Genomic DNA, 11,735 nt, shown 5'->3' with positions numbered 1-11,735 from the left:
TCCCACATAAAAGAATGTGGCGGGTTAGATGTGGCAACCGTACCTTGAGTTTTGAAATCCGTGCACAAAAATCTTCATTCCCACACGATTCGGCTTCGGTTGCACATACTGGTCAAACCTGAAAGCTGTCATGAAAGCGTTCACGTTGCGTAAATCTGTCAGTTTTCCAGCTGTCATCGGGAATATTATTATCATCATTTGTGATCACTTTCAGATACAGTTGAAGCCAGAAGTTTACATACATTGTGCAAAAACGTCTTTTTTTTTGGTCTCACTGTCTGAACTCAAACGTCCTCTCTCCGGTTTCAGACCAGTCAGGATCACCCATATTAATTTTGTTAAATGCCACAAAAATGAGCGAGATCATTTCTTTTTAGAATTTTACATTATTTCATTTGAGGTAAAAGTTTCTATAAACAAAAAGCAATGTCTTTAAAGAACATGGGGAAGCCAGGATGCTCATTGAGAGCTTAACTGACAACATGTGAGTTCAATTATGGCACACCTCAAGCAATATGCTTCCTTGTTTGAAATTATGGGGGGGGGAATTAAAAAGAAAATCGGGCCAGCAATTCAGAGAAGGAATTGTGGAGCTCCACAAGTCTGACTCATGCTCGGGGGAAATTTAGATCAATTTAATCTGATTTGACTTCAAACAAAATATACGTTTTTCCATAATTTGTAAATTTCTTGCTTCAACTGTACCTCCGATCATGTGGCATTGTGTGACTAATGGCACCGATAAGTAGGGCATTGTACGAAACATCCTTGCGGGTAAGGCAGACGAGACATCAAGACTTTACCTCCAGGGGAAAGAATTAAAAAAAAAAAAAAAAAAAACCGACGTGTTGCGTGATCTCCCACTGTTAGCCAGCAACATGGCTAAGTCAGCGAAAGCCTGGAACTTCACTATTTCCACTTGTAAACCTTTCAACCCCGTTTTTTTTTTTTTTGGTGTGTTTTTGTTTATTTAACTAGGTTTATGCTTAAGCAGACGCGCCACTCGAAGAAATTAATTACAGGTATATTTTCAGCAACAACAACAAAAAAAATCAGGTTTACGTAGCCGTATAAGGCACAAATTCAGCTAAAATAAGGTTTAGCTAACCATAATAAAACAGAAACAATATTGTTGCATAATCCCAATGTCTTCAAACAAGTACATTTTAGGATTACATCACAAATTTGACCAAAATGTCAAATTTTAACGTCATATCAAGATAGAGATCAAGTTTAATTAGGGTTTTACCTTTCTCTATTTTCCTTCGGGAGCAGCTGCTTTAAATGTCTGGGCAGCAATTACCGAAATTTTATTGTACCTGCAATGCAACGGGTGTAATGCCGTGACATCACCACGAATATGGTGGGGGCAGTATATCCAAAATGTGCCTCATCGGTCAAAGTTAAATATAAAACGAAGAAGTGTCATCGGTCTTCAGGGCGGAAATGTAAAGTCCTCACGTGTCACAGAAATTGCAAATTAAGAAAAACTTTTTTTTTCAAGTCTTCACGTGTCACAAACATTGTTAATGAAGAAAAACTTTTTTTTAGACGTCCTCATGTGTATACAGGTTATCAGGAGGTTAAAAAGTGTGTATATTCAAACATTGAAACCAATGTAATGAAATTAATAATCTTAACTACATGACATTCGGGCTTTTCCTGTTTGTAAAAAAATGTACATTTTCTGATCACTGAGCTGGAGACTTTCCGTTTAAACATCTCAGATTGGTGTAGCATTTCATTCAAAGAAATATATACAATGTACAAATATTTAAAATTCAGTGACATCCGATAAGGCAAACAAGAAATCATGCATCCAGTAATTAATCATCACCATTTGATAATGGATAACATTTTTCAACAGAGTACAAAAAAAAAAAAAAAACAAACAGAAAAACTACTGAAAATGGCAAGTGGGATACATTTCATCTGTATTCTACAAAAATCGCGGGCCGTCTTGTTTCCCTTCACATGGCCTGTCGGATGTTCTCCAGGCTCTTGTGGATGTTGTCCACCACGTCCACGGCGGCCTGCGGGATCCTGGTGCCCGGCCCGAAGATGGCGCTCACGCCGCTCTCGTACAGGAAGTCGTAATCCTGCGCACAACAGGGCGCCAAAGTTCATGTTGACTATCATTTCATTCCTCTGAAATGTGTTAGTCAAAGTACAATTTTTTAATTTAAATTTCTCTTTTATTTTTTATTCCAAATTTATTTCAACTTAAACTTCTTTATTTTACACTTATTTTCTATATTAAGTATCATTTGAATTAAATATAATTTAATTCCATTTTAATTTCATTGATACAATCATTGCAACTTCAATTTCATTGACGCTTTCAGTTAAATTTGAACACAATCTCTAAAGCAAATATTTGAAATTTAAAAGCAACTAATTTGTAAAAAAAAACTTTAAACTGAATTTCTTATCAATCAAGATTTCAATCCAATTTAATTTCAACTTTAAAATTACTTATTTTTATTATTATTATTTTATTTATACACATTAGAACTAAGTTAAATGTTCACTTTAACTTCAAGATGTTCTAGTAGTCTTTTTTCCTTTCGAGCAGGTTTTGTGCTAACAGACTTCTACTTCAAACTACAACGATGCCTTGGTTCTCGACCACAATCCGTTCCAGAAAACGGTTCGAGAAGTGATTTGTTCGAAAACCAAATCAATGTTTCCCATTACAATGAATGGATAAATAAATAATGCGTTCCAAGCCTAAAAAATTGGGCTTTTTAAAGCATGTTTTTTTAGCTTTTCCTGATAATAAACTGGATAGTAGAACTACATGTATAGTTTAAATATTTTATATTATAAAATAATTTTCAAAATATATTTATTTTTTGCCGAAAATGTATGCCCCCAGCCTTGTAAGCTTTTCTTTTTCTTTAATTAACAAATGTGCAGAATAACTTTAAACAAGCAACTTGCCTTCTTTGGAGCCATGATCGGGGGTTAATATGGTAGTCCTTGATAAGAAGAAAAACTGTACTGTATTCATAATTCATTGGGATTCTCTTGGCAGACAAATTGCTTGTACTGTAAAATGTGACTACAATAATGGCAGGGGAAATCTACTCGAACATCTGAATTTATAGTTGTTATAAAAAGACCAAAGACATAGACGTTTCAGATTCTGGCAGATTTTAAAACCCCCCCCCAAAAAATTTTTTTCAAAAAGCAAGACATGATGTATTGTCATTTAACGTCCCAAAAATATTTGATTTTCCGGCAAAAATAGTCTGTCACAAACACACAAAATTAAGACAGAACAAAAAAAAAAGAAGCTGGTTGTTACCTGTGGCGGGATGACGCCCCCGCAGATGACCAAGATGTCGGGTCGGCCCATCTTGCGGAGCTCCTTCACCAGCTCGGGCACCAAAGTCTTGTGGCCGGCGGCCAGCGTGCTGACGCCCACGCAGTGGACGTCGGCGTCCACCGCCTGCTGGGCCACCTCCGCGGGCGTCTGAAAGACAGTGGGCGGTCAACAAAGCACACATACACAAATTCATAATGCATAATGCATATCTCCTGTGTGTACCATACCCAGCCCCACTGTACAGATTTGTTTCCGTGAGGAGAAGGATCGTACAAAACCTGAAAGAGCGGTCCGATGTCCACGTCAAAGCCCAGGTCGGCGAACCCGGTGGCGATCACCTTGGCTCCTCGGTCGTGACCGTCCTGACCCATTTTGGCCACCAGGAGGCGAGGGTTCCTCCCTTCCTGGTTCTTAAATTCGGCCACTCTGCGTTCATTTTAGCGATGCAAAAAAAGAAAAGAAAAAGAATATTGTGAAGAATGAATATATGCCCGTGAGTATTGTTGTGCGCTCTGATTGGATGTGTTGTTGCTCCATGTGTATTTAAGTAGCTACAACAACATCAATGCTAATTGCGGTTAGCCCATCAATGGCAATCCACATTATATGGTAGCATTAAGCTAACATACTTTTGTTAAACAAAGGTATTTAGTGTATTTTTTTTTTTTTTTTTAATATATCCTACATTATCTGCTCTAAGTCTCACATATTCGCTGCTTGTATGCTCTGGAACATGTCCCTGTGACAAACGGGGGCTGAGTGCTATAGTTCCTGCTTGTTTGGGCGCGTTACCTGCTGAGGGCTGCAGCGATCTCTTGGTGCTCGCCGTACTCGCTGCGATACGCACCGCTCACCATGCGGCTGCTGGCCTTGTGCTCACCAAACACTTTCTTCATGGCGTCCGTGATCTCGCCCACGGAACATCTGCACACGGTAAGAAAACAAAGCTACAGTGCCGTATTTCACCCATACGATGAAGACATTTATGACGACTTGGTACAAACCTGGCGCGTGCCGCCTCCACAGCCAAACCGAGCAGGTTTCCCTTTCGGGTGCGGGCGCACTCCTCGATGGCGGCGAGGCAGCTGCGGGCGGCGTCCGTATCACGACTCTCCCGCACCTGTCACGGAAATGACACTCATCGCCCTCTAGACACACGTCACATTCGTGTATTAAGCGAGATGCATGCTCACTAGACACTTCATTAGGTACACCTGCTCATCCCATCCAATACCACAAATTTATTTCCATTTTTGTTGTATTACTTAAATGTTATTGCTGATAAAAAATAAATAAATAAATAAGAAGAATGCTGAAATGTTGAGATTTCTTTTCATTTTAACTTTTGGTATTATTACTGTTTTAATTGGGGTTATTAATACCTTATTTATGCAAAAGAAATGTTCTTTTATATTTTCCATTTTGTTACAGACTGGCTAATTTATTTTGACAACTAAAAGACTTACTATTAGAATTACTAACTCAATTAATATTGTCCCTTTATTCAAATTTTTGACATTATCTTTTTACAGAATTTGATTGTTTTATTTCATATAATAGTGGTTAGTTATTGAACTTATTTTTATACTGACAGCGAAGCCTTTAAAAATGTTACTGAAAAGGTCTTTTCATTTTCAAAACCACCTATACTCAATTTTAATAAATATCTATATTTTTTGACCAGGATTAATATTCCTTTCCGGGCAATGGTTGCAAATTTGCAACAGGTTTAATATAATCGAAAATTTTTATTTTAAGTATCGGATTTTTCTCCCTGCAAAATTTTATTTGGTCCAGAGAGGGTTAAAGCCAAGAGCAATTAATTTCATTGTATTACTGACCATACAATACAAAATCTAAAGGTTCCCTGAAAGTAAAACGAATATGAAGCGTGCATACTTCTTACCTTCTTCAACTTGTTGATCTGTTTCTGGCGTACGAGGGTGTTGTCGATGGCCAGCACCTCCACCGTCTCCTCCTTCTCCAGGCGGTATTTGTTCACCCCGACAATCACCTCGGAGCCTGGAGAAGTTACGTTATTGCTCTTAGGCAATGTCATCGCTTAAAAAGATTGGCGTCTCGACGACAGCGCCGGAGGGCAACATGGACGACGGCGGGCGGCGTCGGCGTACGCGAGTCGATGCGGGCCTGTCTGCGCGCTGCGCATTCCTCGATGCGGAGCTTCGGGATGCCCTCGGCCACCGCCCGGGCCATGCCGCCCATCTCCTCGATCTCTCGGATGAACTGCGGGCGGAAAGCGGCAGTGTCGTATTTACAGTCTCCACTCACTTTGTCTGTTTCCCATTGCGAGCGTTTCCCCACGCACCTTCAAGGCCGTGTTGTAGAGGTCGTCGGTGAGAGACTCCATCATGTGCGAGCCCCCCCAGGGGTCGGCCACCTTGGGGATGCCCGACTCTTCCTGGATGATGATCTGCGTGTTGCGGGCGATGCGGGCGCTCTTCACGGTGGGCAGGCCCAGGGCCTCGTCGAACGAGTTGGTGTGGAGCGACTGGGTGCCCCCGAACACGGCCGCCATGGCCTCGATCACCGTGCGGATCACGTTGTTGTACGGGTCCTGCGGGAAAAGTCGTTTTGTTCAGCATGGTTTGAATTGTGGATAAGGTTGCAAAATGCAAATCTTTAATGAAGTATTTTGAGGGTTACTCTGACAGTATCACGCAGAGGATAAAGATATCTTTGGTCTGTCTGCATATGTTGCTGTGTCATTTGTGTTCAAATATCCCTTGCTGAAAGGCTTTCAACTTTTGCAACATGGATGCTTATTTGATTAGCCCGTCTATGTCGTTTTGCATGTTAGCTTTCAGATCGCGTACCTTCCTAAATTATGAGATTTGATTACACCGTCACGTAATCTGTTTTTTCCCTAAACTGGGAATGAAATTATATCATGAAAATGGAAAAGCAAGTACTTTTTTGACAAATTGTTGACTGTTAGCAAGCTACAAGTTGAAAAGTTCGCAACCGCCATCCAGAGTTCCAATTTCTTTCTCTCACAAATCAAGAAAACATTTTTTTTTTTTTTTTTTTAACAAATCAGATGAACGATTCCTTGGATTGAAAAACCGTTGTGGATCACTTATAAGTCGAGCACCAGCTATAGAGATAAATATGTAGAGTCCATTTCCTGAAAGAATAAAACGAAAATTCAGAGGCTAGCTCGGCCCATGAAAGATGCTAATTATTTGCATTTTGAACTCCCCCCCCACGTAAAACATTTTGAAAGGGACTTTAACTGTATTTTTTTATACCATTTTGTACATATTTTAATGCATTGGGTCAAGATGAATGAGCAATATTTAACTCAACATTCATAATGTTATTTTGTAAGAATTTATTTATTTATTTTTACTTTTTCCACTTTCATTTGAAACTTGAAGTTGTGCTTAAGAGATAAATCTGTTGAAATGACTTGCTTTTAATTTATTTTTGACGAGATGTCTATTTATGACCAAACAAAATATTCATATGTATTGATTACTTACTTGCTCCGTGAGAGACCAACCGGACGTTTGGCAGTGAGTGCGCAGGAGGAGGGACTTAGCGTTTTGCGGCTGGAATTGTTCCCGCAGTAACGTGGACCACAGCTTCCTGGCCGCTCGCAGCTTGGCGATCTCCATGTAGAAGTTCATGCCGATGCCCCAGAAAAACGACAACCTGCAAATGGGACACGTGCGCATATACAGTTTACCTACATGCAGCAAGTACAGTAATGATTTGAAATAAATAAAATGACCCTTTTAAATTGAATTAAAAGTCATATTTTGAGGACTATTTTGGCTTTAAACCAAAGGTCAAATTTAATCAAATTTAACAAAAATAAAGCCAACAATTGCTAAAATATAACACAGTCAATATTAGAGGTAAACTTGAATGTGGTTAAAAGTGAAAGTAAACCTAAATTTGAAATAATATTAGAGTTTGGATTAAGTACAACCTCATTATGAATAGAATATTTCAATAAATTACATGATAGTCTAAAGTTAATTAAATTGGAGTATAAACTGGGAAGGAAATGACTTTTAATGTCGAAGCTAAATCTAAATTAAATTTAACGTTTAAAATGAGAGTTTAAACTGAGTTAAACTTAAACTGAATGTGTGAATTTATTAATTTTAGTTGCAATCTTAAATGTTATTAAATACTTTAATTAAAATTGAAAAGAACACATTTGAATTTGATAGTAGTTAAAGTTTTGATTTTTTTTTTTTTAAAAATGACAACTGAAATTCGAATAAAATAGATGACGTTGAATAACTCTAAAATCAAAAAATTTATTTTATGTTTCATTTGTAAAAAAAAAAGAAAAAAATGTGGCCAAGGGGGACCTTGTAATAAATGAACTTGCACTTGATGGGAAAAAGGTTCAACACCCAAATCACACAGTCGTGCAAAAAAAAAAAAAAAAGTCCTTAAAAGTAAGTCTATTGAGGACAAGCTGTTATTGTTCCAGACTTTGTGAACAGTATGTCTGGGTTGTCTGTCAAAGAGAGATAATGGCTTTCGTGAGAATGACTTTCACTTGATGAGAGTGACGGGCATCAGTGAATGGACTGCGTCTGCCACATCGTCGGCGGCGCTTAACCCTAATGTCGACGGGCCAGCGTTTCAGTTATTGAATGGCGGCGCCAAACGGCACAGGAAGGAATAGGAATGAAAGCAATTTCAAGCGGAGGAATTGGAACTTGTGTGAGGAGCGCGGCCTCTGGACCGGAACGTTCCACTGATGTGAAAACATTTAATCGAGGTCAGACGAAAAAGTATTAGCAATGAAATTAAGGCGATAAACCATTGTATGAATGATGATTACTGTATATTCCGCACCATCAGGCGCACCACATTGTAAGGCGCACCTACAATGAATGGCATATTTTAAAGCATTTTTCATATATAAGGCGCACCGCATCATACGGCGCATGGAATAGACGCTACAGTAGAGGCTGGGCTTACATTATGCACCCATTAGATGGGCTGCGCTAAAGGCTCAATATTGATCCATATATAAGGCGCACCTGATTATAAGACTCACTGTCAAATTTTGAGAAAATTAAAGGCTCTTAGGTGCGCCTTATAGTGCGGAAAATACGGTAATCAATGAATCGAACTGTCCAGAAAATGCACAAACATAAATTGATTATGATTTAGTTACTAGTTTGGTCTACAACAAAAAATGTCAATCAGAGAGTAAAAAACAAATTGGGCTGCGTCATCACTTTACCTGGGCGCAAACTCGTCGATGGTCAAGCCGGCTTTGAGTCCGGTGCGACAATACTCCAGCCCGTTGGCGATGGTGTACGCCACCTCCAAGATGGCGTCGGCCCCCGCCTCTTGAAGATGGTAGCCGCTGATGGAGATGGAGTTGAATTTGGGCATGTGCTGCGAATATGCCGAAGCGTTACCATAGACGGCAGATAGATGGCAGTATTCAAATCTTTTGAAGGCACACTGATCAGACGTGTGATTTGACTGAATGAAAAAATAATCACCAATTTTAACGTGCAAGTTGTATAAAATGTATTATGAATGAAATTTATCTAGTACATATATAAAAAAATGCTATTCTGTTTTCAAAATGTACACAATATGATCGTTCGTTATTTAGAAGCATACCTTTGCCCCCAAAAATTTAAAACTACTAAATTGAATTCAGATTTGCATCATGGCATGCAAACATACTTTCATAGCGAGTATATCGTATCCATTCGAAAATGCTTTAATTTCTTGTTCTTGTAAATGATTGAAACGCATGAATTTGACAACAATCATTAACGTCAAGTAAATAATACAGACATTTTTACTTCTGAACTCTCACAGTCTACAACTGGGGTTGGTTGTTGGCCTTGTGTTGACATCCGAATGTGCCGTTCCATCCAATCCCATCGGAATTTATTTTCGACATATCAATTTCTTTCACAGAGAAGTGTCTTTCGACTTGAGCGCCGCCATCGTGTTGACATAAAAATGGCCCCATGAACCGCCTCGTATACAACAAGGGTTTTCATTGGTCAGGAGGAACGCATTCGACCAATCAACTGACGCGTACCTAATCTTCCACCTCGGTTCCAAAAGTCGGACCGTAAAATGAACGAGTGTAGATTCTGGCACAGGTTACGGTCGGAATATTGCAGAAATAAAGAGAATATATATATATATATATATATGGTTTTTTTTGTTTTGTTTTTTTGATCAATGCAATTTAAAGACAGAATCCCGTCTATAAACGGGAAAATCACGTCTGATATATTGCAGTCTGCCATTCACAAGCGTAGCATCAATGTTAATTTTCATTTGCCCATTTATAGCTATTCGACTTGCATCTCGTATCTTGAAAACATCAATTCATATTTATTTAAAATATCTTTTGTTTGTATCTGTATGGTCTCTCTTTCAAAGATTGTTATAGGTGCCGAATACTTTCCCCGCAATACATGATGTGTACACTGTACATACCTGGGAGGTGTACGCAAAGATGTCGGCGATGGCGTGCATGGAAGGCTCCGGAGGGAAAATGTAGGTATTCCGCACCATGAACTCCTTCAGAATGTCGTTCTGGATGGTTCCGGTGAGCTTGGCCTTGGGTACGCCCTGCTCTTCGCCAGTCACGATGAACATGGCGAGGACGGGGATGACGGCCCCGTTCATGGTCATGGACACGGACATCTTCTCCAGCGGGATGCCGTCGAAGAGCATCTTCATGTCTTCCACCGTGTCGATGGCCACGCCCGCCATGCCCACGTCGCCGTGCACCCGCGGGTTGTCCGAGTCGTAGCCGCGGTGCGTGGGGAGATCGAAGGCCACGGAGAGGCCCTGCTGTCCGGCTGGGATGGACAAGAAAGGCCCGGATAAACCACACTCACCGGACATATTGGGATTTTCGTCACACAACGGGAGCAAAGCGTCGTAAAATATTACGAAGGCTATCGCTACCTTTGATGTTATCCTTGTAGAACTTGTTGCTCTCCTCCACAGTGCTGAAACCCGCATACTGCCTGATGGTCCAAGGTCTGCTGGTGTACATGGTGGGATAGGGCCCCCTAGTGTACGGAAACACTCCCGGTAGTTCGTCCGCACTCGCATCCGAGTCAGCCTTGGTGTACACCGGCTTGATGTCGATGCCCTCGGGCGTGTGCCATATCAGGTCCTCTGGGTTCTTCCCCTTCAGCTGTTTCTTGGCCAGGGCAGCCCACTGGGGGTGAAGCTCCACCTTGTCCCGACGCGGGCCCGAGGTGTGGAGTCCAGACACGTGGAGGGGCGCTTGGGCCAGGAGCCGGGCTGCGACGCACGCTCTGTGTGCCATCAGCATACTTCCTCTGGGCTTACACGTGCATGGATAACCTGGCAAAAGAGATGCAGACATGAACTTATAGTATTTTATTTTTTGGGTGGAGCAGAGACCTTTTTATAACATCTGTAAACAAATGTACAATTGTTTTTGTTCTCTATTCCCTTCACACAAAATGAAATCAATGGTGTCACATTTGTGATACATCAAATTTTGTACATGCAGTTGTCAAGTTCATCCTCAGTTTCCTAATAATGTGCTCAAGGTAATTTGATAACCTAAGGATTTTTTAAATCAACATATTAATGTTATTGCCGGCTATTTTTAAACAATATCTCTTCTTTAGTGTTCTTAACTTCTATGAGCAATATAACAACACAGTCCCCATGGTGACAACAGCTGAGAACCGTTGCATTCATCAATTTAACACAATCTAATAGACTATAAACACCATTTTAGCATTGGGAGCTATAAGCTAGTGGAAAAGGTCAGACTGTAACACGATCTACTGTTTAACTAAATTAAGTGGTAACGACCAAGTTAACCAGGATATGAACGTAATTATGTCCATTATGGATAAACTGAGACGACGTCAAGTTTAAAGGGGGGGGGGACTTAAGTTTAGCAAGACCAGCAGCTACAAAGCGCAAGTAGCTAATGGGTGGCGAACGAATTTTTCTGACAGATTGCGTTGAAAAATATACATAATTGAGCATTTATTCGTGGGATGTATTTTTCAGCAAGACTATTGGATATACTTTTAACATTTTTCTGACCTTGTTTCCTCTTCTTGTGGTCTTCAAAAGGTTGACCAAAGGGGTGTTAGCTTCTAGCCAATGTATTTTCATAACATTAGCTTTCAGCCAATCGAAGGAGACAGCGAGTTGATGAACTTTGAACTACAACAAACGGAAGTAAATAGTCAGCAGTTTCCTGTTTAGCAGCCATTTTGGTGCGGTATAATAAGCGCAGTTCATAAATCAGAGAAACTGATTTACAATTTTTACGCCTTTATTTAAGGGTCGTGCGTTTCCAAATTTTGAAATTAATGTTAACAAACCATATTTTCTAGATATAATTTGTTGTTTGAACTGCAAAAAAAAA

At 40.0% G+C, this 11,735-nt stretch overlaps 2 protein-coding genes across 2 annotated transcripts in view; both read right to left on the bottom strand.

Annotated features, from left to right (window-relative positions):
* The window catches only part of runx2b (RUNX family transcription factor 2b), a 142,614-nt gene extending 142,158 nt beyond the window's left edge, over window positions 1-456 (bottom strand). The window contains exons 1-2 of the mRNA XM_061811860.1: window positions 243-456; window positions 44-125 (exon numbers count right to left, since the gene is read on the bottom strand). The gene's annotated coding sequence lies outside the window, so the exon portion shown is untranslated. The remainder of the gene's footprint in view (window positions 1-43; window positions 126-242) is intronic.
* Window positions 457-1,728: 1,272 nt separating this feature from the next.
* Window positions 1,729-11,541, bottom strand: mmut (methylmalonyl CoA mutase). The gene is made up of 13 exons (XM_061811859.1): window positions 11,408-11,541; window positions 10,277-10,684; window positions 9,800-10,167; window positions 8,568-8,725; window positions 6,835-7,006; window positions 5,658-5,906; window positions 5,464-5,575; window positions 5,238-5,353; window positions 4,336-4,451; window positions 4,124-4,255; window positions 3,610-3,757; window positions 3,311-3,478; window positions 1,729-2,099 (listed from the first exon to the last, which is right to left on the bottom strand). The coding sequence occupies exons 2-13, from the start codon at window positions 10,650-10,652 to the stop codon at window positions 1,971-1,973; spliced, it is 2,244 nt and encodes a 747-aa protein (XP_061667843.1). The 5' UTR covers window positions 10,653-10,684; window positions 11,408-11,541; the 3' UTR covers window positions 1,729-1,970.
* Between the last annotated feature and the right edge of the window lie 194 nt (window positions 11,542-11,735).

Source organism: Syngnathoides biaculeatus, chromosome 23 (genome assembly GCF_019802595.1).
Source record: "Syngnathoides biaculeatus isolate LvHL_M chromosome 23, ASM1980259v1, whole genome shotgun sequence".
Taxonomy (NCBI): Eukaryota; Metazoa; Chordata; class Actinopteri; order Syngnathiformes; family Syngnathidae; genus Syngnathoides; species Syngnathoides biaculeatus.
The sequence above is the reverse complement of the archived record's forward strand: the minus strand, read 5'-3'. Positions and strand labels throughout refer to the sequence as shown.